Source organism: Mirounga angustirostris, unplaced genomic scaffold (genome assembly GCF_029215605.1).
Source record: "Mirounga angustirostris isolate CCGP_5_RB_7025 unplaced genomic scaffold, mMirAng1.0.hap1 SCAF_13, whole genome shotgun sequence".
In the NCBI taxonomy this organism is placed as follows: Eukaryota; Metazoa; Chordata; class Mammalia; order Carnivora; family Phocidae; genus Mirounga; species Mirounga angustirostris.
The window spans coordinates 3,450,157-3,473,937 of record NW_026991721.1 but is presented as its reverse complement, the minus strand read 5'-3'; the positions used below and the strand labels follow the sequence as shown (position 1 = coordinate 3,473,937).

Genomic DNA, 23,781 nt, shown 5'->3' with positions numbered 1-23,781 from the left:
CGTGTTGGTGTGATACGCACCCTCGCGATCACAGTGGCCTCCTCACGGGGGCGGTTCAGAGCCCCGCCAAGCCTTTCCCCGGGGGGAGTCGGCCTCAAAAGCCCCGTGTCCCGTTCCCAGACCTTTGCGTCCCCCTTCCTTTAGAACGTGGGCGTCTGCCATCTCCCATGGGTTTCAAACACCCGCAACCCGTGTTGGCCTTGGCGGCCAGCGCAGCGAGGGCGGGCCCGCGGCCACGGGGACACGCCCGGGCCCCGCGGCTCCCGAGCCTCGGCACGCGTCACCCCACGGTGCTCTCTTGTTCCCTCCACCCGCCCTCAGAAGCGCCGGCATATTCCAGAGGAGTCAACAAACAAATGGAGGCAGAGGGTTAAGACCGCCATGGCGGGGGTGAAATTGGTACTTTTCTCTTTCGGGGGCAACGCGAGTCTTGACTGTTTGCAGACGATCAAAGTCCCTTGTGTTTTTTCCTCAACAAACTCTGAGTGTCGTATTATTTTTTTAACATCCACGTCCACGCTTCTTTGCCTTCCTGCGACACCCGTGGAGCCGCGACGTGTGCCGAGATGTCACTGCATGGCTTCTGTGGGCCCGTGGGGGCAGGGGCGGGGGGAGGGGAGCTCGTGAGACGTGCTTGTCGCGCCTGCCTGCGCGTGCTTCTCGGGCTTCCCGCTGACACGCATGCCACCGGCCCCTGGAATGAGTGGCCTCCGGGGTGCCGCCCTCGTCCGCGTTCTCTGTCCTAACGCGTGCATCTCCCCGTTTAAACATCCACCCCCATTCATTCTGGAAAGATCATTGCTACGCAGCAATCGGCGTTTTAACTTGTAACGCTAGTTGCTTGTTTCAGCTTGCCCCGCGCAGGAAAAATAACTATTATGGTCTGGGTGGCAGAGGGCAAAAAGATCTCGGATCTTCCAGCCTTCAGGCGAGGCTCGGGCCGGACGCAGGCGTCCCCCCAGGCGCGGGGCTAACGGTCGGATTTAGGAAAGCGTTTGGCACTGTGATGCCAGGGACACAGAGGAGTCACGTTTGCAAACGCGTATTGCTACTGTTCCCTGGCGTCATGTGATGGGTGATGAGACCCCAGACCCTTCCCTGGATGCTAGATGTGTGCTTTCACTCGTCACCTGCGGGCGTGTTTGCGTAAAGGTGTTTCTGAGTGTTTCTGTTGTCCGAGTCGTGCACCCGCACGCCCTCCCACGTGCACACAGACTTCTCTCCACCGTGACGGGTCCCGCCAGGTGACCCGACGTCGTTTCGTGTTGCAGACAGACAAGGTGAAGCTGACCTGGAGAGACCGGTTCCCAGCCTACTTCACCAACTTGGTCTCCATTGTCTTCATGGTAAGTTCCGGAAGGCTGAGGTGGGAGAGATCAGGGCAGCCCACGGGGAGACGGTGTACTGCTCACCTAGACCAGAGTCGGATGTCATCGTGACACTGGCTCTCATCCTAGGCTGTGGGGTAGGGGGAGGTTCCACTAAAATGGGAAGGGGCCAAGGAGTCTGTAGGGACTCCAGGGTGTCTGTAAAAATGACCGGCCCCTTGTCCAGCCTGGGAGCTTTAAGTTAGAGTCCCGCATGGCCCCCCAGTCCTGTGGCCTGGTACCCAGGGCCTGAGGTTGGCCGCCGTGAACCAGGGCCTGAGCCCTCACAATCCCGATCCCACCCCCTCCTGCTGATGAGGAGACAGGCGCAGGTCTGGCCCCTCTCCCCGGGCCACCAGGTTGGAGGTGGTGGCCTCTGCCCCGAGGGCCGCACTGCTCTGTGCGAACTCCACCGGAGGCGGGGGCTTGTCTTGGTTTTCCCTCACGGATGAATCAGTCACAGCTCTGCCCCCCTCACTGCCCCCTGCCAGGAGCTTCATTCGCTGAGCAAATACTGGTTGAGCACCTACAATGCTCCCCCCGCCGTGTTCCTTGTCCTGGGAACACCAGGGTGAACCCACCAGCCAGACCCCTGAGGCCCTTTTAATCCAGAGGGGGCATTGCCCACTGGAGGTCTCGCCTGTCATGGGGGCGCACCCGCCGTCTGGCAGGAAGCAGGGGACACCCTCCTTACTGAGTCACCTCGCGGGCCGGCCTCCCGTCTGTACGTCCGCGTGCTGGCGCGAGGCCGGCTCTGAGGCTGGGGTGGTGCCGTCCCCTGGGAGGGGCCCCTTGGCAGGAGCGAGGGAGTTTCCAAGGAAAGCCCTCATTCCCGGAGCTGGCCAGGGAGTGTGGTCAGGGTATGGCTGGGCTGGCTGAGCTTCCTGAATGGGGTGTGGCCCCCGTCAGGCACCCACAGATGTGGGCAGAAGCGGAGGGACCGGCCCCAAGTCTAAAACAGGAGCTTTCCTAGACTTCTGATGGCTGCAGTCTCCTCCGGGGCTGAGGCAGCCACGGTCTTTCCAAGCTGTGACCTGAGACGCAGCGCAGGCCCACGCTGCAGCAGGAGCGTCCCGGGAGCCGTGAGGGAACATCCTAGCAGGGCAGGGCCTGCTCTCCGCACCCCAAATGGGAGGAAGTGACACAGGTCACACGGGACTGGAAGGAGCACGGAGCCTGGCCTGTGCTGGAGTCGGGCGTGAGTGACAGCCGGGCACAGCCAGCCTCCGTCCTCAGTGCGTCCTGGGGTTGGGATCTGCCCGCGTCCACACCCCAGTGCGGGACCGTGTGAGGACGAGGTCGTCTCCGTGAGTTAGGGCCTTTGAGGAAAAGGAGAAGAAACCCAGGCAGACAGATCGCTCTGCACAGAATCAACTCTCCAGCCGAGCCAGAGCCCACCCCAGTCTCCCAGGTAGCCACCAGCCCGAGCTTTATGGAATGTTCTGGTCCACCGGTGGGTTTGGCCAGATGAACGATGAGCCAGGTGTGTGGGTGGTTCGTGAAGAAATTGGGAGAAGGGGCTCCAGCTGTCTGTCCCAGCCAGGCCTGCAGCCCTGCCCACGCCCACCCACCTCCAGAACAGCACTCCTCCCGCTCAGGGCCACCCATGTTTTGGGGAGAACCCCTCCCCGCCAGAGTCAGCCTAACTCACACAAGCCAGGCCAGTCCCTCGGGTTTCGGCCACTCGGTGCCCTGTTGGAGTCAGGGGGCAGGAGAGAAGGCATGGTGCCCTGCAGCAGGGGACAGCAGAGATCTGGGCATGTCAGAATCGGTGTACTCACCTGGTCAATCCCAGAGCCCCGTCCGTGTTGGAGCCAAATTGCTGCAGGGTCGGGGGGAGCTGGGCTCACTGGGCTCAGGGGCTTCTGATCGGACCTGACCGGCCCTTCTCCCTCTGCAGATTGCAGTGACCTTCGCCATCGTCCTGGGAGTCATCATCTATAGGATCTCCACAGCCGCTGCCTTGGCCATGAACTCCTCCCCATCCGTGCGGTCCAACATCCGGGTCACGGTCACAGCCACCGCAGTCATCATCAACCTGGTGGTCATCATCCTGCTGGACGAGGTCTACGGCTGCATAGCCCGCTGGCTCACCAAGATTGGTGAGTGCGCCTCCCTAGTGTGGGGCCTTGGGCTGCTCACTTACCTTCTCTGAGCTTCCTTCCCGCGAGAGCTGAGTACATGGTCACGTGCATCTCACTCCTTCTAGAGGTTCCAAAGACGGAGAAGAGCTTCGAGGAGAGGCTGATCTTCAAGGCTTTCCTGCTGAAGTTTGTGAATTCCTACACCCCCATCTTTTACGTGGCTTTCTTCAAAGGGAGGTAGGGACCGCAGTTACTGAAACTCACTGTGTTTCCCACCTTGTTCCTCCCGGGGCAGTAGAAGGCTCTCCTCCCCATCTCCCAGCAGCTGGGAGGCCCTGGGCACAGGGCAGAGCTTTCAGAGTGGCTCCCACTAACACTGAGCTCGTGGAGGGGCCTGGCTTCTACAGGGGGGCCAGAGCAACGGGGACCCCGTCAGTAGGGTGGGATGGATGAAGGGGATTAGGGCCCAGGAGTAGGTAAAACGGCGCAGCCATGGCCAGCTTGGTGTTCCAGGCTAGTGGTGGGGTAAACTCCATGCCCGGACCCTCTGAGCCGCCCTGGGCTTGGAGGGGCTTGTGGCCCACCCACCAAGACTCCCCATCACCGTTCCTGCCTGGGGCTAGCAGGTCTGATCCCAGAACCCCTCTGAAGGCTTCTTCCTCAGCATCATGTGATTTAGTGGCCATCCTCCCACACCAGGGCCCCAGAGCCCCCCGAGATCATCCATAACCACGGAGCAGGCCCTCAGAGGTCTCTACCCCTCCCCAGCCTGACGAGGCCGTGGCAGGTGGCGTGGTCTGTACTGGGCAGCTTTGCCTCGGTCCCCACGCCCGCCGCCGCCACCCCGGCCCCCTTCTCTCTTGGCTTCCTGCTGAGGTCCTGTCTTGTCTGGGGACAAGCCCCCGGAACACACGCCGACAGCACCCACAGTGGTCGTGTCTCAGGCGCTGGAAGCCTGGGGGCGCGCTGAGCTGACTGCAGCCCCCACCTCGGGGTCTCCCTGCGCTGCCCCTCCCCTCCCACTGCCCCCGCTCGTTGCAGGTTCGTCGGACGCCCGGGCGACTACGTGTACATTTTCCGTTCTTTCCGGATGGAAGAGGTGAGCATGTGCTCCCGTCCTGCTTTCCCAGGTCCGTCCACACAGCAGACTTGGGAGAAGCAGACGTCACGGACTAGCGTCTCCCTCCTCGGCTGCTGACCTGCTGCTGGGGCGGGGCTCTGATCTTATTTGGCGCGTCCATATAGCGTTACCCTGAAAGGAGAAAGTCTCTCCAGACTCACCGAAACTGTAGACTGACCCGTTTGATTTTTTTCATTTTCTATAAGATCTTAAGTGTTTTTTTTTCTTTTTCATTAAGATGGATTAATGAGGACAAGACAGAACTCAGCTTCGTTCTTTTACTGTAACAGGGAAAAGCCTGCTTGTCTCCCCCTAAATCAGTGCTGGTGACCTTTGGCTTCTGCTCAGCCTCTGCAGCCACTGTGGGTCTGGTTAGTGCACCAGCCACTGGACTTGCTCCAACGGCCCCGCCAGACCAAGCCAGGGCTTCGGGGCTGCCAGGGCGTCAGGTCTCAGGGGAACCAGTCAGCATTGCCAACACCCGGAGTAATTCAGCTTACTGGAAAACAAGGGGCAGGTCTTCTGATAAAGACCCTGTGAAATGGGGTAGAGAGGATTGGGGTGGGCTTCAGGTACAGGGTGATCTGGCTGCCCAAGGCACAGCCAAGAGGTTCAAGCCCCTGGGTGACAGCCCCTGAACATCCCAAGACATGAGCCTTACCCACAGGAACAGATGTTTGCAAGAAGCCATGAAGTGCTCTCCCGTTATGTTATCTTGGCCTTTCTGTAAACAATACTATGTCAGATTCTTTAATGATTAGAGACAATGGGGAAATGCCTTTGTAAAATAGAATAAAGCAGAGGACATCATTTTTTTTAATGAAATGGCGGCTTTCCAACATGAAATTTGTGCTAACAATATAAAAAGTTTTGTTCTGTCCCGTAGAGGGGTCAGCTGTCCCCAGAGGGACACCCAATGTCCCTTGATCTCCAGTCACTCGGGCAAGTTAAGCCTCTGGCCCGTCCCGTGCCTGCCCACACCCAGCCTCAGGCAGGGGGTGCAAGCCCTCCAAGGACAGGGACGTTAAGCCTCGGAGGGGTGGCTAGCCACCTCACCATGTGGCTTCCCAACCGCACAGGCCCGTGGATAGGCAGCAGTGCGCGGGACTGGGCAGCGGCCCTGGGGGAGAAGGAGGAGCCCCTAGATCCAGCCCCACCCCTGCTCACTCCTGGCAAAGCGCCCTCTCTCTGAGCCTCCTTCCAGCCCTGACAGCCTGCAGGCAAGGTGCAGTAGCTTCCTGGGAACGCTGTAACAAAACACCCCAGAGCAGGCGGCCTAGAGCAACAGAAACATATTCTCTTACTGTTCTGGGGGCCGAAAGTCCAAAATCAAGGAGCCAGCAGGGCTGCACTCCCTTCGAAGGCTCAGGGGAGGTTCCTCGGGCCTCGCTCCTGGCTTCTGAGGGCTGCCGGCATCCTTGGCGGGCCTTGCTTCTGGCCAGGGCCCTCCAATCTCTGCCTCTGTCTTTGCACAACCTTCTCTTCTCTGTGTCTGTGCGTTTCCTCTCCTTATAAGGACCCCAGTCACTGCTTCAGGGTCCACCCTGCTCCAGTATGACCTCGTCTTAACTCGGTCACATCTGCAAAGACCTTTTTACAACTAAGGTCATATTCTGTGGTTCTGGGGGTTAGGATGGAGACATGTCTTTGTAGAGGCCACATTCAACCTGCAGCACCAGGGCTGACCTCCCCTCGCTGGGAGCTGCGGTCATCTCTTCAGGTGTCCACCATGGGCCAGGGCCAGGGTCTGATGCACCTGCTCTCTGTCCCACAGTGTGCCCCGGGGGGCTGCCTGATGGAGCTCTGTATCCAGCTCAGCATCATCATGCTGGGCAAGCAGCTCATCCAGAACAACCTGTTTGAGATCGGCATCCCGTGAGTAACGTCTGGCCTCGGGTTCCAGTGGAGCAAGGGGGAGATGGGGCCCTGGGGTGCCCAGAGGGCTCTTGTGGTGGTCTGGGGGACAGGTGAGGTGGGACCTGGGCCAGGATGGGGCACCAGCAGCGGGGAGGGGGTGGGAACACGAGGGGAAGGCAGGGTATGGCCACCCCATGGTGCACGAGGAGCTGATGGGGGCCCAGATGACCCCCTGCTCTGCGGCAGGCTGAGGATGCGGGGTCCTGACAGGCACCCTGAGACACGCATGCCAGCCCCCTGGGTTGGCAGATGGAGCACCTAGAGGCTCTGCTTCCTGACCTTGTGCCCTTTGAGAATCGTGTCCTGACCCCCCTCCAAGGCAGCCAGCCCGCTGGAATGATCCCCACCCCGCCCCAAACCACTGCGTCTGCTTGGGCCTACCTGACCCCTGACCCTGTTGGCTCTCCCTGTACCTGTTTCCTTATGTCAAAAACCAAATGATGACACTTGACCCCTGCCTCTGGGGGGAGAGCACAGGAGATCAGCGCCAGAGAAGTCCGGCTCAGAGAATTAGAAACACAACTTGGAGGAGAGGGGCCCTAGCGCCCATCTTCCCAGACCCCCAACTGAAGTGACACTGTGTTTCCCGCAGGAAAATGAAGAAGTTCATCCGCTATCTGAGGCTGAGGCGCCAGAGTCCCTCTGACCACGATGAGTTCGTGAAGAGAAAGCAGCGCTATGAGGTGGACTACACGCTGGAGCCCTTCGCGGGCCTCACCCCAGAGTACATGGAGATGAGTGAGTGGTGGCCGGAGGGGTCCCATCTTCGGGCTGGGGCTGGCTGCAGCCCCTTGCACAGGCAGGTGCTCAGGAGATACCCAGGGATTGAGCCTTGGCACCAGCAACTATGTCGCTGGACAGGAGGATGCCCAGAGCTGGCCCACCACTCTCAGTGGGGTACACCAGAGAGGAGGGAGATAGGGCAGGTGCAGCTCGCATGGCCACCTGGAACCCCCCAACCCCACCTCCTCCCTCTCCTCACCTCCTCCCACCATTCCAGCCACACTGGCCTCCTTGCTGTTACCCAAACTCCCAGAACTCGTGCCTGCCACAGGGCCTTTGCACTAGCTATGCCCTGCCTGGAATCCTCTCCCCCTAATACCTGCATGACTCACTCTCTCCCTTTCTCCAGGGCTGTGCTCAGGATGTCCTCCTCCAGAGGGGTCTTCCTGACCACGGTGTTTAAAAGGGGCAGCCCCTCCCCTGCACCACTCTGACCCTCTGCCTCTCCCCCTGCTCCGATTCTCGTCACCAGCCTGCAATATACCTTTACCTCTACCTCCCAGCAGAATGGAAGTTCTGTGAAAACAGGACCTTTTTTTCCCTTCACTGTCATACCCCCTACACCTAGAACAGATCTAGGTATATCGTTGGCGCTCAGTACATGTTTGCTGAGTGAACGGATGAGCAAAGGAAGCCAAGAAGACCCCCGCAGAGGGGTCCCAAAGTGTAGGGCCCCCGGCCACCATGGACAGCACATTTTAAATGCTGGCTCTGGGGCCCACGCCTGATCTATGCAGGGTGGGACCTGGGACCTTGCACTTTTAACAAATACTTGAGCAAACCCGAGGCCTCCTCTGAGTGTCAAGGGGCAGGGTGGCACCATGAGCACTTCCCTCCTGCTGGCCCAGTGGGTCCATAGAAGTCACACCCAGCATCCCAGATGATTGTTCAAGAAGCACCTTGCCGTTGACTCAGAAGGAAAAGAATCTTAAGACTTTGAAAAATGGAAATAGCATCGTGTTCAGATGACATTGTTTTCTCCTGGAACGAAATCCAAGGTGAACCAGCGGTGGACAGGTAGCTCCCTCACCCCCGTGGACCCCCATGGAGCCCCGTGGGCCTGCTGCCTCCCTGGCTGTCTGGTCTCAGCCCTGGGGTCCAGGAGGAAGGCCACCCCTGCCTGCCTGAGGCCAGTTGGAGGGCAGACACAGAAGAGCAGCCTGGGATTGGCTGGCAGACAGAGGCCCCCCCCCCCCGATTTTAATTTCTACAGTGGCTGGAGGTCGCATCCCGCTTTCCTGTTGGGCGCGGTGAGACTCCTGGGACAGGCCCCTGCCCACCCAGGGAGCAGCCCACCCCGTGACCCAGCCATACCCCGCCGCTCAGGACACTCTCCTCGAGGACCGACTCTGCCGGGCGCCTGGAGTGCACAGTGCCCGGGACTGAAGAGAAGCGCAGCAGGGAGGGCCCCGGGCCCGGGCCATCTCCAGCTCCCCTCCCTGCTTCTCGGCCTGTCCACACACCACTCGGGAGTGGGGACCCCACGGCCTCAGGAGCCCACGTGGAGCCCACAGCCAAGCTTATCCGAAGCCTCTATCCCCGCCAGAGCCGTCTGCAGACACGACCGTGTCCACAGAAGCATCCCACGGAGGCCGACGGGGCGAGCGAGAAACCAGTGGCCCGGCTCCCAGATGGAGGCTCCCACGGAGCCCCCCACTGGCAGCTCTAACAATGGCCACACTCAGCCCGCCAGGCACACGGTGACATTCTGCCGGCTTCCTTGTTTACCACCTGGCAGGCAGCGAGAGCCCTGGGACAGACTGTACGGTTCCTGAACCCGCCTCCCCCATGCTGTTCAGCAACCTTTACCTGACCTCTCCCGGGAGCCCGGCTCTGTGCCGGCCACAGCATCCAAGGTCCAAGCCCCAGGGCCGGCCTGGTGACGATGAGGGTGGTCCGAGAGGGGACACTGGACAGTGGGCCCCGCCCAGCTCCGTCCCTGAGGCCCGACGGACACGCAGCAATATTGGCAGGCCCCCCAGGTCCCAGGAACCCCCCAGGAGCCCCCCAGCTGCTTGAGATCCTTGCCAGCCCCGCATGGGGTGACCGAGGCTGGGCCTTCATGCTCATGGGGGCCTTTTCCCCCTCACTGATGATTATCTAAGATTAGATGTATGATAAGTGACTGCATGCTCGTTATTCAGGAGTCAACAGTGGGGTCCAGAGCAAAATTTGGAACGTTCCCCACAGCCCCCTCCTGGCCCAGGGTCACCTGGGGTCATGGTGGGTGCATCCCCAGGGTCCCTTTTATGCGGGTACAGGGGTGCATCAGAGGCAGGGAGCCAGCCAGACGCCGCCCACCCATGTGTTCAGCTTGTGGCATGTGGGGACCCGCCGTGGCACGCAGTAGCATGCTGACCACCCTACTCTCCTTGCAGTCATCCAGTTTGGTTTTGTCACCTTGTTCGTCGCGTCCTTCCCCCTGGCCCCGCTCTTCGCTCTGCTGAATAACATCATCGAGATCCGCCTGGATGCCAAAAAGTTTGTCACCGAGCTCCGAAGGCCGGTGGCTGTCAGAGCCAAAGACATCGGTGAGTGACTCTGGGGAGCTGGTTCTGGGCACGCGCTGGGTTTGGGGGAGGTGGTCCCGCTCCCCAGAAGCTCGATCCAGAGCCGGCAGACTGGGGTCAGGCACGGGGTCCCCACGAGCTCCTGGGTAGAGACTCGGGGGCTCGGCGTGGGGGTAGGAGACCTAGAGGCTCCTTTGCACCCTGACCCCAAACTCTCCACTCCTGAGAGAACATTCCGGAAGGTGTCAGTGCCTTGGGTGTCTGAATATCTCGGCAACCAGCCGCACTAGGAGGTCCCCGAGGGGCGTGCGCTGAGGTCCTCAGCACCCCCGCCCTCCTGTCCGTGTGGCCCCAGAGCACAGACAGAGCTGACAGGTGGGAAGCTCGCGTTAGGGGCTGAGTGGGTGCCTTTCCACGCAGTGTATCATGTAGTCATTCGACGTCCACAGACAGGAAAGTGGGGAGGAAGGAGCCCTTTCAGCGGCTCAGGAAGAGCTCTGTGTGGCTTGCCCCGAGGGTCAGGGCTGAGAGGGTTCTAACCCCCTGCCAGCGAGGGCTTCCTCATCGCCCTGCAGGGGAGGCGGGGTGGAGGGATGGTGCACTTCCTGGGAGTGCGACACCTAACCCTCTGGTAGAGGTGTCCCCAACGAGGAAGATCATCTCAAAGCGAGTCAACTTCATTCAGCCAGGACCCAGTTTTCAAGGTGAACGCAAAAAAGTTTATATTTAATCTTGAAATGAGATGGAAAATGCAAAAATACATTGATTTGAAGTCCTATTTGACACAGTTTTCCCTGGAATGGCACATCTGCGCTGGTCAGTGGAAGACACAAAGATGGACGTGTTAGGCGTGTGGTCATTTTCCCCGAGATGAGGATGCCAGGGTGATAGGACATCAGCAGGGCAGACGTCATCTTGCTGAAAGGTGGCGGCTTCTCCAGCCCTTTGCACTGGCTCGCCCTCGTCAGAAACGCCCCTCGGCCGTCCCATCCCGCCTGTGTTCGTGGGGCTCCCCGGTCCATGCCCGCCCTGGCCCCTGGTGGCGCGGGTGGCGTGGCCGTGCCCGCCGCTCTCCAGCGCCACCCCCTGGGACAGCGTGGGCTCCGGCTCCTCCTAGACGCGCACTCTCCCAGGTCGAACCGTCCAGAAGTGCCATTCGCACCCTCACGCGTGGCCACGTGTCACACGTGTCGGTGATTCTGCCCGGTTTACCGCGGCCCACGTTTGCACCGTGGCATCCGTGGAGACTCCAGGGCCCGGCTTTGGGACGGGCCGGGGAACCTTGGCGCTCTGTAGGGAGGGGCGCCAGCCAGAGCCGGGGCTCAAATATAGAGGTGTGTCTGTCACCATCCGTCTATCACCCATCTGGACTGGATGACCCAGACGATCGGCAGAGACTCTGCAAACAGACGCCCTCCCGGCTGGACTTCCCTGGAAGATTTTGCTTGTGATTTTAAGAGGTTTTAAAAACCCCTGACCTAACTGGCCCTCTGAAGTCCCTTCTGGCTCCCAGGCGCCTGACTCTGCCTCCGCCCTGGCTGTGGGGCAAGCCCCTTGGGTTTGCTGCTGCTGTGGGTCCGAGCTCAGCTTGGGGATTCCCTGGTCTCTGTGGGCCGCAAGGGCATCCTTCTCACCCAAGGCTACGGGCGCTGAATTTGGGCCCCAGGCCGCATTCACAAGCCCCCTCCCCAGATGAAGGTGACATTGCCCCTAGGGTTCCCGTGAGCTTGTCATGCCCTGCTCTGAGAGTGGACCCCAGAGGGCTGTGTGTGGCCTTGATCGCTTCCTGGGCCTTTCGGCATCGGGTCCTCCAAGGAACCTCTAGAGGAGGTTTGGGCAAATCCTCAGTCCCGTTTTCCCGGTGGGAAGACCAAGGCCAGGTGGTTACCAATGCTGAGCTGGAACCGGAGACCCCACGCCCCCAGCCCTCCGCCCCCGGGCCACCCGTTCCTGCAGCACCTCCACAAGCAGAGGGTCTGCCCAGAGAAGCTTACGTTGCACACCCGAGGCCTGAAAGGACAGGGTGCTGCCCGGACAGCCCTTGGGGATTCTGGAGCCCTTTTCCCCGGTGAGAGTGTGGCCTCCCGGTCGTCACTTTGCCCTGACAAAGGTCTGATTCTCAGGCGCCCAGAGGCCCCAGGCGAGTCTGCGGTGGGTGTCTGTTTGCTTTGGCATCCTTTGCTCAGCAGAGCCCGCTTCCCCTGCAGCCTCGTCCTCAAACCTGCAAACCTCCCGGCCCTCCGTGCCCGTCGCAGGCGTGGTCCCTGCCACCACCGCCTTTCGCCCGTGGCTCCCCTTCTTTCCCTGTTCTTATGGGTCGGCTGCTCACTTCCTGGTTCCTGTCTGGTTGGTTGGAGGCATAATCTGCTCTTCTTTGACTGTAACCTTTCCCTGAACAGGTCTTTGTATTCCTCCTGTGATCCGTGTGGGGCCCGAGGGGACGCCAGGCCCCGGGGCCCCCACAGCCTGCACCCAGGGCGCCAAGGGTGGCTGGGGGAGGCTCTGGCTGGGAGGGGAGGCGTGGCGAGTCTCAGCTCCCTGCCAGTGGGAGCCCGGCCCCAGCTTCCCAGCCCTGACCTTTGACAGCTGATTCACAAGCTTCCTGCGCTCACACTTCTCCTGAGCCTCCCTCCCCGCCGCGTGAGCAGCCTCTGCCTGCCGTTGGCTCCTGCACATGGGCAGGCAAGACGAAATGCCTCCCTGTCTCGTTCTTGGAAATGGGGTCTGGTGTCCCCTGGGGACAGCAGGGACACCTTGAAGAGGAAGACAGCTCCCTCCCCCCTTGGGGATTGTCACACAGGCAGCCTGAAGGGTTTCCTCTTGTGCCTGGAGACCATCGGAGCATGGTATGCTCTGCAGCGTGCGTCCCAATAGCGCAGACGGGGGGTCAAGACTCCCAGGGAGGCTGAGCCCTAGGGCCGGGGCTGGCGTCCTGGTTTGGCATTTTTTGAACAAGACCCCAGGATTCTGGCGTGGGGTCCCACGGGGGATCTTGGGGCTGGACATAGAGACGCCCCAGGGCCTGCGCAGTATGCTCTGTCCTGGGTTCCGGGAAGCTCTCCAGCTCACCCCACAGCCTGGCCTGGTCTCTCCCACTTCCCAAGCTCCCCTCCCTCGACCCATCGCCAGTCAGCGGGGCAGGGGGTCGAAGACCCATTTCCTCCCCTCGTGCTGCGCTCAGGTGGCGCCGCCTCCTCCAGGAGCCCTCTGCCTGGACACTTCACCTTCGCCGGGCTCACCCAGGCCCCAGCGCCCTATCTTGGAGGTCCCAAACCCAGACCCCGCAGGGCCAGGCGGGCCCCGCAGAGAACAGAACCACAGTGCATGGTCCGGCCTGGAGGGGGCGCCACCGTAGCCATGGAGCCAGGCCAGCCCCGTTTGGGAGCCAGGCTCTTTCAGAAAAGGCAAGTCCAGATTCTTAAAAACACATCATCCTGATTTGTAAACACCAGTCAGCGTCTGAGCCTGCGGCCTCCACTCTCGGGCCTCGTGGGCCTCTGGTCTTGCTCTTTGCAGATGGGGGCCCAGGTGGCCCCCCCGCGCTCACGGCTAGGGCAGAAATGCCCACATGTAGCTCCCCCCGCCGAGTGGCGAGCGGCGGTCTCCGCCCCGGACAGAGGAACCTCACCCTGCCACACTTTTCCATAATGACGAATACAGATTCCCTCCCACCCTTTCTGGGAAGTGCTGGTTATCCCCATTTCAGCTGGGTCCGGGGCAGGGAGAGACCACCCGGGACAGGTCTCTGAGGCCAACAATGTCCGTGACACGTGCCTGGCCTGATAGGGCCCAGCTGGGCCGGAGGAGGGGGGCAGGCAGGGGCCCTAACATGCCCGGCCTGCTCTGGGCCCTCAGATAAGGCACTCCCTCCCCGGGCCCTGCTGGCCTCACTCTGCTGGGGAGGCCAGGGGAGGACCGTGAGTTTGTCTCCTGCTGTGTGGTGAGACCCCTGCTCACCGGTAATTGGGTGCAGTGCTGGACCCCGGGGTGGCAAAAATGGGGGACACCCAGACAGGAAGTGTTCTGCACCTCATTGATGTCAAGTTGTTATGCTCAAGTCGTGACCCCAGCGTCCCCCACCCGGGGCCCTGGCATTGCTCTTTGACCCTGACATACGTTTAGGGGCCTGTCCCTAAATTCTTCTAGCACCGGAGGGACGTGGCAGGTCCAGGGCATGGAAACCTCATGGGCTTGGTTTCCACTTACTCTTACGTGGACCCTTCTGGGCAGGAACCGCGTCCAAATTGAATGTTTGTCCCTCTGGAAGGAAAGGCTTCATCTAAGGTTTCAGGTTCACAGGAGAGGGCGCAGAACCACTCAGGGAGCAGTTGATTTAAAGCACCCCTTTTAGAAGCTACAGTTTGCCTCCAGATTCAGCCGCTGAGCCGGGACCAGCCGAGGCTCTGTCATCAGCTGCGATCCCCCCTGAGCTCCAGAACCTCTGCTTATTCCCACACATTCGACCACCAGGGAAGGGACCTGCTCGCCTGTTAGCTGGGGTTCCTGACAGCCCGGTGCAAGCCGTCCTGAAACTGTGCTTCCCCCCCCCCCACCCCCCCACCCCCAGGAATCTGGTACAATATTCTCAGAGGCGTCGGGAAGCTGGCCGTCATCATCAACGTAAGTGACGTCGGGGGCCTCTGCTGGACAGAAGTGTCCGTTGGGTTGCCACGGGGCTGGGCACCCCTTCCAGGGAAGCCAGGTGGGGTCTCTGTCTCCAGCTTCTGTGTTGCCCCAGGCTGGCAAAAGCCTCTCCTGTTCAGACATGTCCCTTGGTCATACTGAGGCGTTGGGACGGGCTGTGGGTGGGAAGAACAAATTGTCCTCGACCTTTTTCTATAACCTTGAGCAAAATTCTCCAGCACGCCCACCCTGGCCCCTAAGTCCACTCCCTCCCCCAGAATCCTGAGAATATACAGAGGGAGAGAGGGAGAGGCAAAGACAGGTAAAGAGACAGAAATTCTTCCCTAGCCATCAGTCTGCTCTTATTTTTTAAAAGTTAGCCTTGTCCCTTTATATGAAATATGTGCCTATTCTTTAAAAGTTCAGGAAATGCAGAAACATGGAAACAAGGGGGAGAAGCCTGCCAGCCCCCTCCTACACCCACGTAGCTTGCTGAGGACTCTGCTCCCCTACCAGCCTCCTGCCCGGCAGCCCTCCTCCCCGGCACCTCGTCCACATCCTCCTGGCCTCTCCTACCCCTGGGCCTGCAGGTTAGGAGGGCAGTGGCCCCTCTGTCATGAGAACCAGCCCTCTGCCTTCCCTGCGGCCGCCCATCCAGGTCTGCGTGATCGCCCTGGGCTTAGCGGTCTAGCGGTCCCTAGCACATGCTTCAAAGCCAAGGCTAAACCCCAGCCATGCGAAGGAACATCAGACAGCCTCGGAGGTCCGCAGTGCCACCGCCCTGTGACCCTCAGCCCTCCACCTGCAGGCTGAGCCTGAGCCCCCAGAAGCTGACCCCTTGCACGCAGGTGGCTGATCCCAGCAGCAGACAGCCTGGGGCCTGCACGCCCGCGATGCTGGGTCTGGGGACTGGGCCCCCACAGCACAGGAGGTGAAGCTCAGCCTCAGAGAAGAGACTCTCGGGGCCCTAGGACACTGCCTGTCCTGCTGGGGGCAGCCTCCCTGCCCAGTCCAGGCTCGGAAACCCCTGTTAAAGGGCCGCGGTGGGCAGAGCGTGCATCCTGGGCAGCAACAGCTCCTCATCCTGACCTGGGCAGGAGGGCGCAGCATCCAAGACGGGAGGGCACGTTTTGATTGGGGGTCAGTGCTGGGGACAGGATGCACCTGTCTGGAGCACAGGAGTGCTGCCAGCAGCTGGAAACCAGCTAGACCTCTCATGGGAACAACCAAAAACAGCTAGCATTTATCGAGTCTCTAGAATAATCCAGGCCCTTCTACGCTCATCCACCCACTCGTGCACACACAGCCTTCAGGGAAGGGACTGTCATTGCCCATCGTACAGGTGAAGCACAGAGAGGCCAGGCAACTTACCCAACGCCACACAGCCAGAAAGCGGCCCGGCTGGACCTTACCCCAGGCTGCCAGGCTCCAGGTCCCTGCTCCACACCAACACCACACCAGCTGTCCCCAGAGACGGCTCCGGAACAGGATGAGCCGAGTCAGAATATCATCTTTCCACTCCCACGTTCCCTTTCAAGTACGCCAGGAAGGTGAAGCAGGCAGAGCACAGAGAGGTTAGGTGACTTGCCCAAGGCCACACAGCCAGGGAGAGGCAGCATTTGTCCCCAGGCCTTCCTGCTCAGGGGTGTCCTGTTCCCTGCGCCCAGGCCCTCCCAACATTCTGGTCGCCTGCCGACTCGTGGGCAGAGTGTCTCATGACCAGACCCCAGGGCAGGGCTGCGCTGGCTCCCTTAGGGCGTGTCCCCCTCCCGCCCCTACCTGGGAGTCTGCACTCACCGCCCTGTCCCCCGGCCCAGGCGTTCGTCATCTCCTTCACATCCGACTTCATCCCTCGCCTGGTGTACCTCTACATGTACAGCGAGAGCGGGACCATGCACGGCTTCGTCAACCACACCCTGTCCTCCTTCAACGTCAGCGACTTCCAGAACGGCACCGCCCCCAACGACCCCCTGGACCTGGGCTACGAGGTGCAGATCTGCAGGTATGGCTCTCGACGTCTCTTTCTGAAAGATACATGTGGTGGGAAACCCCCTCTTCAAGCAAGGATTCTTTCAGGGGCAAGTCACAGAATAGCTCGAGCTTGCTTCAAGGGAAAAAAAAAAGTCAGGGTCACAGTAGGAAGTGACTTACTAGTTCCTTTCATTAAGAAGGCCAGGATAGCTTCAGGCATGGCTGGATCCAGGAGCTACAGTTTGCCCTCAGGCCCCCTCTGGCGCTGCCTCCCAGCTTTGCATTCCTCCATGGTGGCACTGTGTTCTGGTGGGCAGTGAAGACACCCTGTCTGCTCAGCTATCCCAGTGACAGAATGTCTTCCTCAATAGTCAGCAAAAATCAGGGTTTAACCTTACTGGTCTGTCGTGGACCATGTGCCCATCCCTAAATGAAACCCCGTTGGCAGGAGGTAGAGGCTAGAGCTGGGGTGTGTGCCCGGATGTGGGGTCATGGTCAGAGAATGAAGAGGTCCTTAGGAAAGTGGGGGTGCTCTGACTCGGGGAAGGGCTACTGGATGCTGGGCAGGCCAGCTGAGATGGCCAGACCTGTGGGGCCCCAGCTGCTGGCCAGACGCTTGGGGTGTGCAAGAAGCACCCCAGGAAGGATGGAGGCGGGGCTGGGCGTGGGAGGCAGAGCTGAGACCTGGCCATTCCCTGGGCCCTTTCCACATGTGCCAGCCTGGGTTAGGGTCTGGGGACCCGGGAATGGCATCGTCCCTGCTATCCAGGGACCTCGGTGGAGATCGGTATTAAGGAGGGATCGTAGTTGGAAGCCCGGGTGAAGGGTGGACACAGTGGGGTCACTCCAGGGGGCAGGACAACGTGGGCAGAAGCACAGAGGTGGGAATCAGTGTGAGCTACTCCAACCGAGCTGAGACTCGGGGCACAAAAGAGCGCAGGGGCCAACATACACGTCCCAGAGCACGTGCGGTAAAGCTCGGTCCCTCCTGCCCGGGGAGGCCTGCTGGCTCCTCCTTGACACATAGTTCCTTGAGGCTGGCTGGTATGTGTCTGTCACCTTGACTGAGGAAAGGGGAGTGGCGGCACCTGCTAGGGTCCATGGTACCGACCGACAAGAAGTAGCTTGCAGCGAAAGGACAGGCCCAAGAAACGGGAAAACGCTCCGCCCTCCCCCCGGAGCCGCTGGAAAAGGGAAGCAGGCGCCCCCGGCTCGGTGGCTCCTGACCGCAGCGCAGACAGCGGGCGTCCCCACTGGCCCTGAGCGACTCCGGCGCAGGCACATGGTGTTCTCTTCCGCGTCAGGGCAGGGACGGCACCTGATCGGGGCCCAGGAACGATTAGAACCGCGTCTGCCAGCTAGACAGGGCGCTAACACCGCAAGGCCTGCACCCCAGCCCGGGTCCAGCTTTCCGAATCCCGCCCACGTGCACGTAATGGGCCCGAAAATCACAGGGGAGGCCCGGAATGGTCCGCTCCCAGCTTCGGCATGGTCACCTCGGAGAGGGGACGGCCTGGGGAGCCGGAAGTGCAGGGGAGGGGGCTCCAGACACCCACCCCCATCCTTCAGCAGACGCACGCTCCAGGCTGGTGCAGACAGGCAGCCCCCCACCCCCTGGGCTTCCGCCCGGGACCCCCACACCTCCCGCAGCACCAACGCTTTCCCTGCATCATCTCGACGCTCCATGCTAAGTGCACAAGCTTGACCTACTTTGCTAAAGGTCCTTTTTGGAAGAAGAATAATTACAAGCAAAGAAGGCAGGAGATGTGTGGTCATCTTATTAGGAATTCCCTCTGCGTTGGTATTTACAGGGTTAGCCTCGGCTTCCAAGAACCGGACCCTGGGTCCCAGACATTGGCTAAGGAAGCAGCTCCGTCCCATGCATCAGCCCAGGGTTCTGGCCACGTGGGGGAGAGGCCAGGCTGACAGAGCCGAGACCCATTTATAAGTGTCTCGTAGCTTTTACCCCCACGGAGTTGGAAGACCATGGATCCGACCACTGCGCTCCCTGGGATTCGGGCTCCAGCCAGGCCCTCCCCCGTCCGTTGGCCAAGATCCAGCAGCGCAGATCTGGGAGCTCCAGGCCCTCGGCAGCCGCGCCCACGCAAGCTGCCTCTCGCAGGAATCTGTGGCAGGAGGCACAGCACCCAGCCCAGCCTGGGGCGGTGGGTGTGGGGAGATGCAGAGCACATTCAGAGCTTCGGTCGCTGCCGGCCACCACTTATGTCTGCACTGAGGCAGCTGCTCTTTCATCTGAGCCCCAGAGCCACCCCCAGAGGGGGCATTATCATCCTCCCCAGGGGCGCGGGCAGGCTGGGTACCAGAGCTAAGCAAGGAAAACGTAAGATTGTCTCTGATCGAGTCAGTGCCGATGGTGGGAGCTGGCCTCTGGACAGGTCTAAGTGGGCTTTGAGGGATGCCTAGGAGTTTGCCAGGTAACCCCCAGTGCAGCTGGCCGTGAGCACAGAGAGGAAAGGGAGGAGCGAGCGTGCGTGGCCTCTGATGCTGGGAGAACAGGGGCTGCGTGTTCCCATCAAAGAGCAGGTTGTACAAGTCCTGTGTCACTCTACAGCTGGTGCCCAGATAGGATCGTTCCCAGGGAGGCCGATCCTATGTCTGGGTCTGGCAGCTTAGCACCCCGCGGCTCCTCGGAGGCTCCCATCCAGCTCCCTCCAGGAGTAAAGCTCTGTGGGTGAGGGGCCCTGTCTGCTGCGTGTTCCTGAATGTCCACCCCTGAAATGGGAGCTGGAATGTAGTAGCTGCTCAATAATGGTTCTCATGTGACTGAGGGGATGCCTGACCGAGGCCCAGAGAGGCCAAGCCACTGCACGAGAACACACAGCAAGGTGGTCACTGGTTCTGGGGTCAGGCCAGGGCTGTGCGCCCAGAGCCAGGTGCCTCCTCTTCTGGTCCCCAACTCCACCAGACCTCAGCAGCCAGCAGGGCTGCACCTACCACCTCAAACCTGGAAACTGCCCCCACTTCAAGCTTATTCTGACAGCTTTGGGGAAGCTTTTCCCACATGTAGCACAGGATCAGCCCCATTAAAGCCAACAGCATCCCCGGAATTTGGGGCAGAGTCAGAGGGCCTGGGTAGAGACAGGACCCCAGGTCATCATCCTCACCCCACTCCCACAGACTAGGCATCTCAGGACCTCTGGGAAGGAGAGGACGGGGATGGGGTGCTCTGGCTGGGGGGACACTGCCTGCTGGCAGGGCAGTGGACAGGCAAGCAAGGAAGATCACCTTCCGTAGAACGAGGGCCGGTGAGGGGGGATCTGGGGGGAGGGTGTCTGCCCCGGGAGGAAGTCAGTGGGCAGCGTCTACGCTGATACGTCAGGGAAAGGGGCGGACGGGTGTTGCGTATGGATGAGGAGGGAAAAGCCGAGAAACTGCTGCCAGAAGAGAGGAAGGAGGCCGGTTTTCCTGCTGCCAGCTCAGGGCCGCAGGGCGCCGGCCAGCATCCCCAGTTCTGCTTGAAGACCCCCCATCGATTCCTGTCCATCTCTGCAGGTACAAAGACTACCGGGAGCCCCCGTGGTCGGAGCACAAGTACGACATCTCCAAGGACTTCTGGGCCGTGCTGGCAGCCCGGCTGGCTTTCGTCATTGTCTTCCAGGTGTGACAGGCCCTCGTTTCTGGAAGGTTTGAGAAGCGGGAGCTGAGGAAGCGCTCTGAGCCCAGAATGGGGTCAGAAGGCAGCAGCTGGCCCGCGTCAGGGGCCTTGGGAGGCCTGGAGGCCTGGCGACCCCGGGTCCTGTGCAGGGACAGGTCCCAGGAAGGCAGAGGGAGGGCATGGGCCAGCGCCGACAGAGGGATGTGGACCTCTTTGGGGAAGGCAGGGTTAGTTCAATATGAGTGGTCTTTATTGAAGGAGACGGGAAGAGAGGGAGACCCAGCTCGAGTTCTCGCCATCTCTGGGTGGCAGGAGACGTCCAAGGAGGACAGGACCAGTACAGGCAGGAGGAGGGCAGGGGTTCCTGGCCAACTCCAGCCCCCAGCCAGGAGCCAGGGCACCCAGCCTCACCTGGTCTCTGGGGAGGGGATGGCCTAATAACCCTGAGGCCAAAGTGATCCCCAGTGGACAGGTCCGAGACTGGGGACCAGGCTGGTTGCCTGCAGCAGCTACAGCCCCAGAGCTGGGGGAGCATCCTCAGCCATGTGGGCCCAGCCAAGGTTCCGTTCAGTCATGTACCCCTCACGTCTGGAATCCCAGGGACTGGGTTTAAGCCCCAGTTCTGCCCTTTACAGAGAGTGTGGCTGTAGGTGGGACTTCGACCCCCCCTGACGCCCTGCTGCCTCACCTGTCAGCTTTCCATCACCCTCTGCAGTGGGAACAAGTGTTTGGGGCTGAGTTTACAAGAAGCAGAGCCTGAGACAAGGATTCAGTGCAAGTGGGTTATTAAAGGAAGCTCCCCAGGAGAGGGGAGGGAGTGTAGCAGCAGAAGGGGAGTCTCAGCTGGAGACAGCCTTGCCTGATCCTGCGGGGAGCTCCAGAGCATGAACCCTAGCACACACACAGGCCTACCTTGAGGCAAGAGAGCGCCTTTGGTCTGCCCATGTCGGCTGGGCGTTGGCTGTAGTCTGTTCAGACCAAGAAGAGGAGACGGGGTTGGGGGGGGGTGGATTTCCGTGGAAAGGAGGCAGCTGTGAGCATTAGCAGCCAGCACTGGCCACAGCTGGGGTCTGGGAGCACCAGCCAGGAAGGGCGACCTGGGGTCTGGGGGGGCAGGTATCAGCTCTGTCCACCAGGTGACAGCCAGATGTGCTAACAAGGGATCACTGGACAGAAGTTTTAAAAACAGATTTCAGTTCTTCTGTAAAAGCCAATCATTTGCTCTCTGTGCACTAGAAATTTCTCCAGGGAGGGAGCAGACTTTCAGGGTGGCCCTGGGAGGCCTTGCAAACTGGAGAAAGGCCTGTGACATCATCAGAGACTAAATTCCACCGGGCTTTCGTGCTATTTCTATTCTAACTATTCCCCTTAAAGCCCAACACCTGTTAGATTTGGTGATGCGTGACCCATCCAGTCATCTCTTAAGCTTCCCAGACCAAGGAGTCAGAATTATTCAGAAACTTGCTATTTACTGAGCTCCGATTCTTTATAGAAGTCAGCAGCCGTTTCTGGAGGGCCTGTTGGCTGGTTTCCTGCCTCATTTATACCTTGGGGGAAACCGAGGCCAAGGGAGCCCAAAGTATGTGTCTCAGGTCACAGGCTGGGAGTGACAGGATGAGTGCAGAGGAGGTGGGTGCAGTGGAGGTGGGTGGGGGAGGGTGGGGGGGATGGTGGGGGGGTAGAAGGCAGGTGGGGGCAGAGGAGGGTGCAGGGGAGGTGGGGAGCATCTCCTGCCGTCCTCCTCCCCACCCCGACACGCTGACTCTCCTTCCAGAACCTGGTCATGTTCATGAGCGACTTTGTGGACTGGGTCATCCCAGACATCCCCAAGGACATTAGCCAGCAGGTGCACAAGGAGAAGGTGTTGATGGTGGAGCTGTTCATGAGGGAGGAGCAGGGCAAGCAGCAGCTGCTGGACACGTGGATGGAGAAGGACCGGAAGAAGGACGAGCCATGCAACAACCACGGCCCCAAAGCCTGCCTGGACAGCCCCGAGTACCCCGGGGGCGCCCTGTAGCTGCCCCGGCCTCCCGGCCGACGGGCACCCTCCCCCAGCCAGGCCCAGTGGCTCCGGTGTTCGTCGCAAACCTGGAAGACCACCTTCTGATAGGACAACATTCTTCTGTCTTTTTTCTGTTTTTTCTCCTTGTCTTTGCACAAAACCATATGCAGGGAATTTTTTTATCTTTAGTATTCAAGGTTAATCAAAATGATCGCTGGGGATAGGGTGAGAACACGCGCGAATGCGGGCGCTTTGCAGAAACAATTCTTGGGAACCGCGGATCTCCTTTGCAGTGGAAGGTGAACAGAGGCCTCCAGAAAGCGTCTTTTCAAATCCGCTTGATAGCCTTTAGAGAGATTCAAGATGGTGTTGCAAAGCCTTGGATAAACATCGTGCAGTCTTAGAGGGAGAACAGAAAAACGAGGCTGACACCAGTTCCAGAAGGCTCACCTGCCACCAGGTCGGAAAAGTCAGCCGGCTTTTCATCTTTTGTTTTCTGTTCAGAAACCAAGAGACATTCTGGCCAGAAGGAGTGGTGCCCTGGCCCTGTCCATGCAGACGGCCTGTGAGCTTGGAATTTACTCTTGGAGAATCTTGGGGCAGCAGGTGTCCCTCAGGACAGCGGGTGACCTGCACCGTCGGGATCCCCACCGTCAGCTGCACACCTGCCCCTCCACCATGAGCTGGCCTCAGAACTGTCCATCTTCTTAGTGGAACAGAAAAAAAAAAAAAAGATGTAGAAGAAGAAAGAAAACCAAGTGGACAGAAAATGAGCAGAGAGAGAGGACCCCAGAGGCATTTCTGAAGATGGCTTCAGGTTCCATGAAATCTTAAGGCATTGGGAGAACATTCACAGCTTTAGAATATTTATTGGGTTTTTAAAATAATCAATTCTAGGGTGGATTTGAGGGTTTTTCTCTGTCACTCCAAGGTGGAAGGAGTTTATTTTATTAGTTAACCAAATATCATCGCGAGGAATTTAAAACACTGTTACTACCAAAGATTTTTATTAATAAAGCCTTCTATTTTGGTAATACTTCTCTATATTTTTACTTACAGGAATGTGACTGTGGGACAGTTACCATTTTAAAGCTTGTAAAAACGAGTCTCACAGGTGGCAGGAGTGATCTAAATTTGCAGCCATTATACTAACCAATTATCTGAAATTTCTCAAGCACCAAGAGAAACCTAAAAAATGTCTCATCGAAGGCAGAGAAGAGAAATGGGTTTGCCGTGAACATGTGGTCGGCGTGAGGTCATCCCCTTCAGCTGCCAGCCCTGACCCTGACCGCCGTCCGTAGGCGTTTGCGGCAGTCATGGGGTCTGACGCTTCTAGTTTCTCTTGTACAGTAAGTAGTTGGAAATGGGGTTTTTGTATATAAATATTGTATTAAAAATTAGGTGATGACCAAAAATCCTTTTATGGAGACCAATTTTTTTTTTTTAAAAAAAGTGAATGTACACAAATTCACAGAGGACTGTGGCTGAACCTTCATGCAGCTAAATAAATTTGGATACACAACCACTGTCTTCACTCGAACGCTGTCCATGTGACCTTCCCCGCAGGAAGCTCGAGAGGCTGTCCCCAGAGCCCCCTGGCTGAGCTGCAGATTCGGGAGGGATCATAGGCGTCCATACCCCTGCAGTGCCAGACACATGAATGGTTTTGGATGCTCCTGGGACTTCATCATCTCTCCGTGTGCGTGCGTGTGCGTGCACGTACCTGCGTTTATGGGAGTCCTGCTCACACCTTCCCAGCGTCCTCTTCCACGATCCTCAAATTCCCAC

At 59.5% G+C, this 23,781-nt stretch overlaps 1 protein-coding gene across 7 annotated transcripts in view; it reads left to right on the top strand.

Moving 5' to 3' along the window:
- The window catches only part of ANO1 (anoctamin 1), a 139,199-nt gene extending 115,684 nt beyond the window's left edge, over nucleotides 1-23,515 (top strand). For 4 of the 7 annotated variants that reach the window (XM_064576054.1, XM_064576051.1, XM_064576056.1 and 1 more), the window contains 11 exons: nucleotides 1,272-1,346; nucleotides 3,268-3,469; nucleotides 3,577-3,688; nucleotides 4,493-4,550; nucleotides 6,346-6,446; nucleotides 7,081-7,226; nucleotides 9,650-9,802; nucleotides 14,349-14,401; nucleotides 16,222-16,406; nucleotides 19,889-19,994; nucleotides 21,766-23,515. In XM_064576054.1, the coding sequence (XP_064432124.1) occupies nucleotides 1,272-1,346; nucleotides 3,268-3,469; nucleotides 3,577-3,688; nucleotides 4,493-4,550; nucleotides 6,346-6,446; nucleotides 7,081-7,226; nucleotides 9,650-9,802; nucleotides 14,349-14,401; nucleotides 16,222-16,406; nucleotides 19,889-19,994; nucleotides 21,766-22,008 (1,434 nt within the window). In that variant the 3' untranslated portion in view covers nucleotides 22,009-23,515. Of the gene's footprint in view, nucleotides 1-321; nucleotides 400-1,271; nucleotides 1,347-3,267; nucleotides 3,470-3,576; nucleotides 3,689-4,492; nucleotides 4,551-6,345; nucleotides 6,447-7,080; nucleotides 7,227-9,649; nucleotides 9,803-14,348; nucleotides 14,402-16,221; nucleotides 16,407-19,888; nucleotides 19,995-21,765 lie in introns of all 7 variants that reach the window. The other 3 variants (XM_045893076.3, XM_064576049.1, XM_064576050.1) reach the window with 1 other exon arrangement.
- Nucleotides 23,516-23,781: the final 266 nt, after the last annotated feature.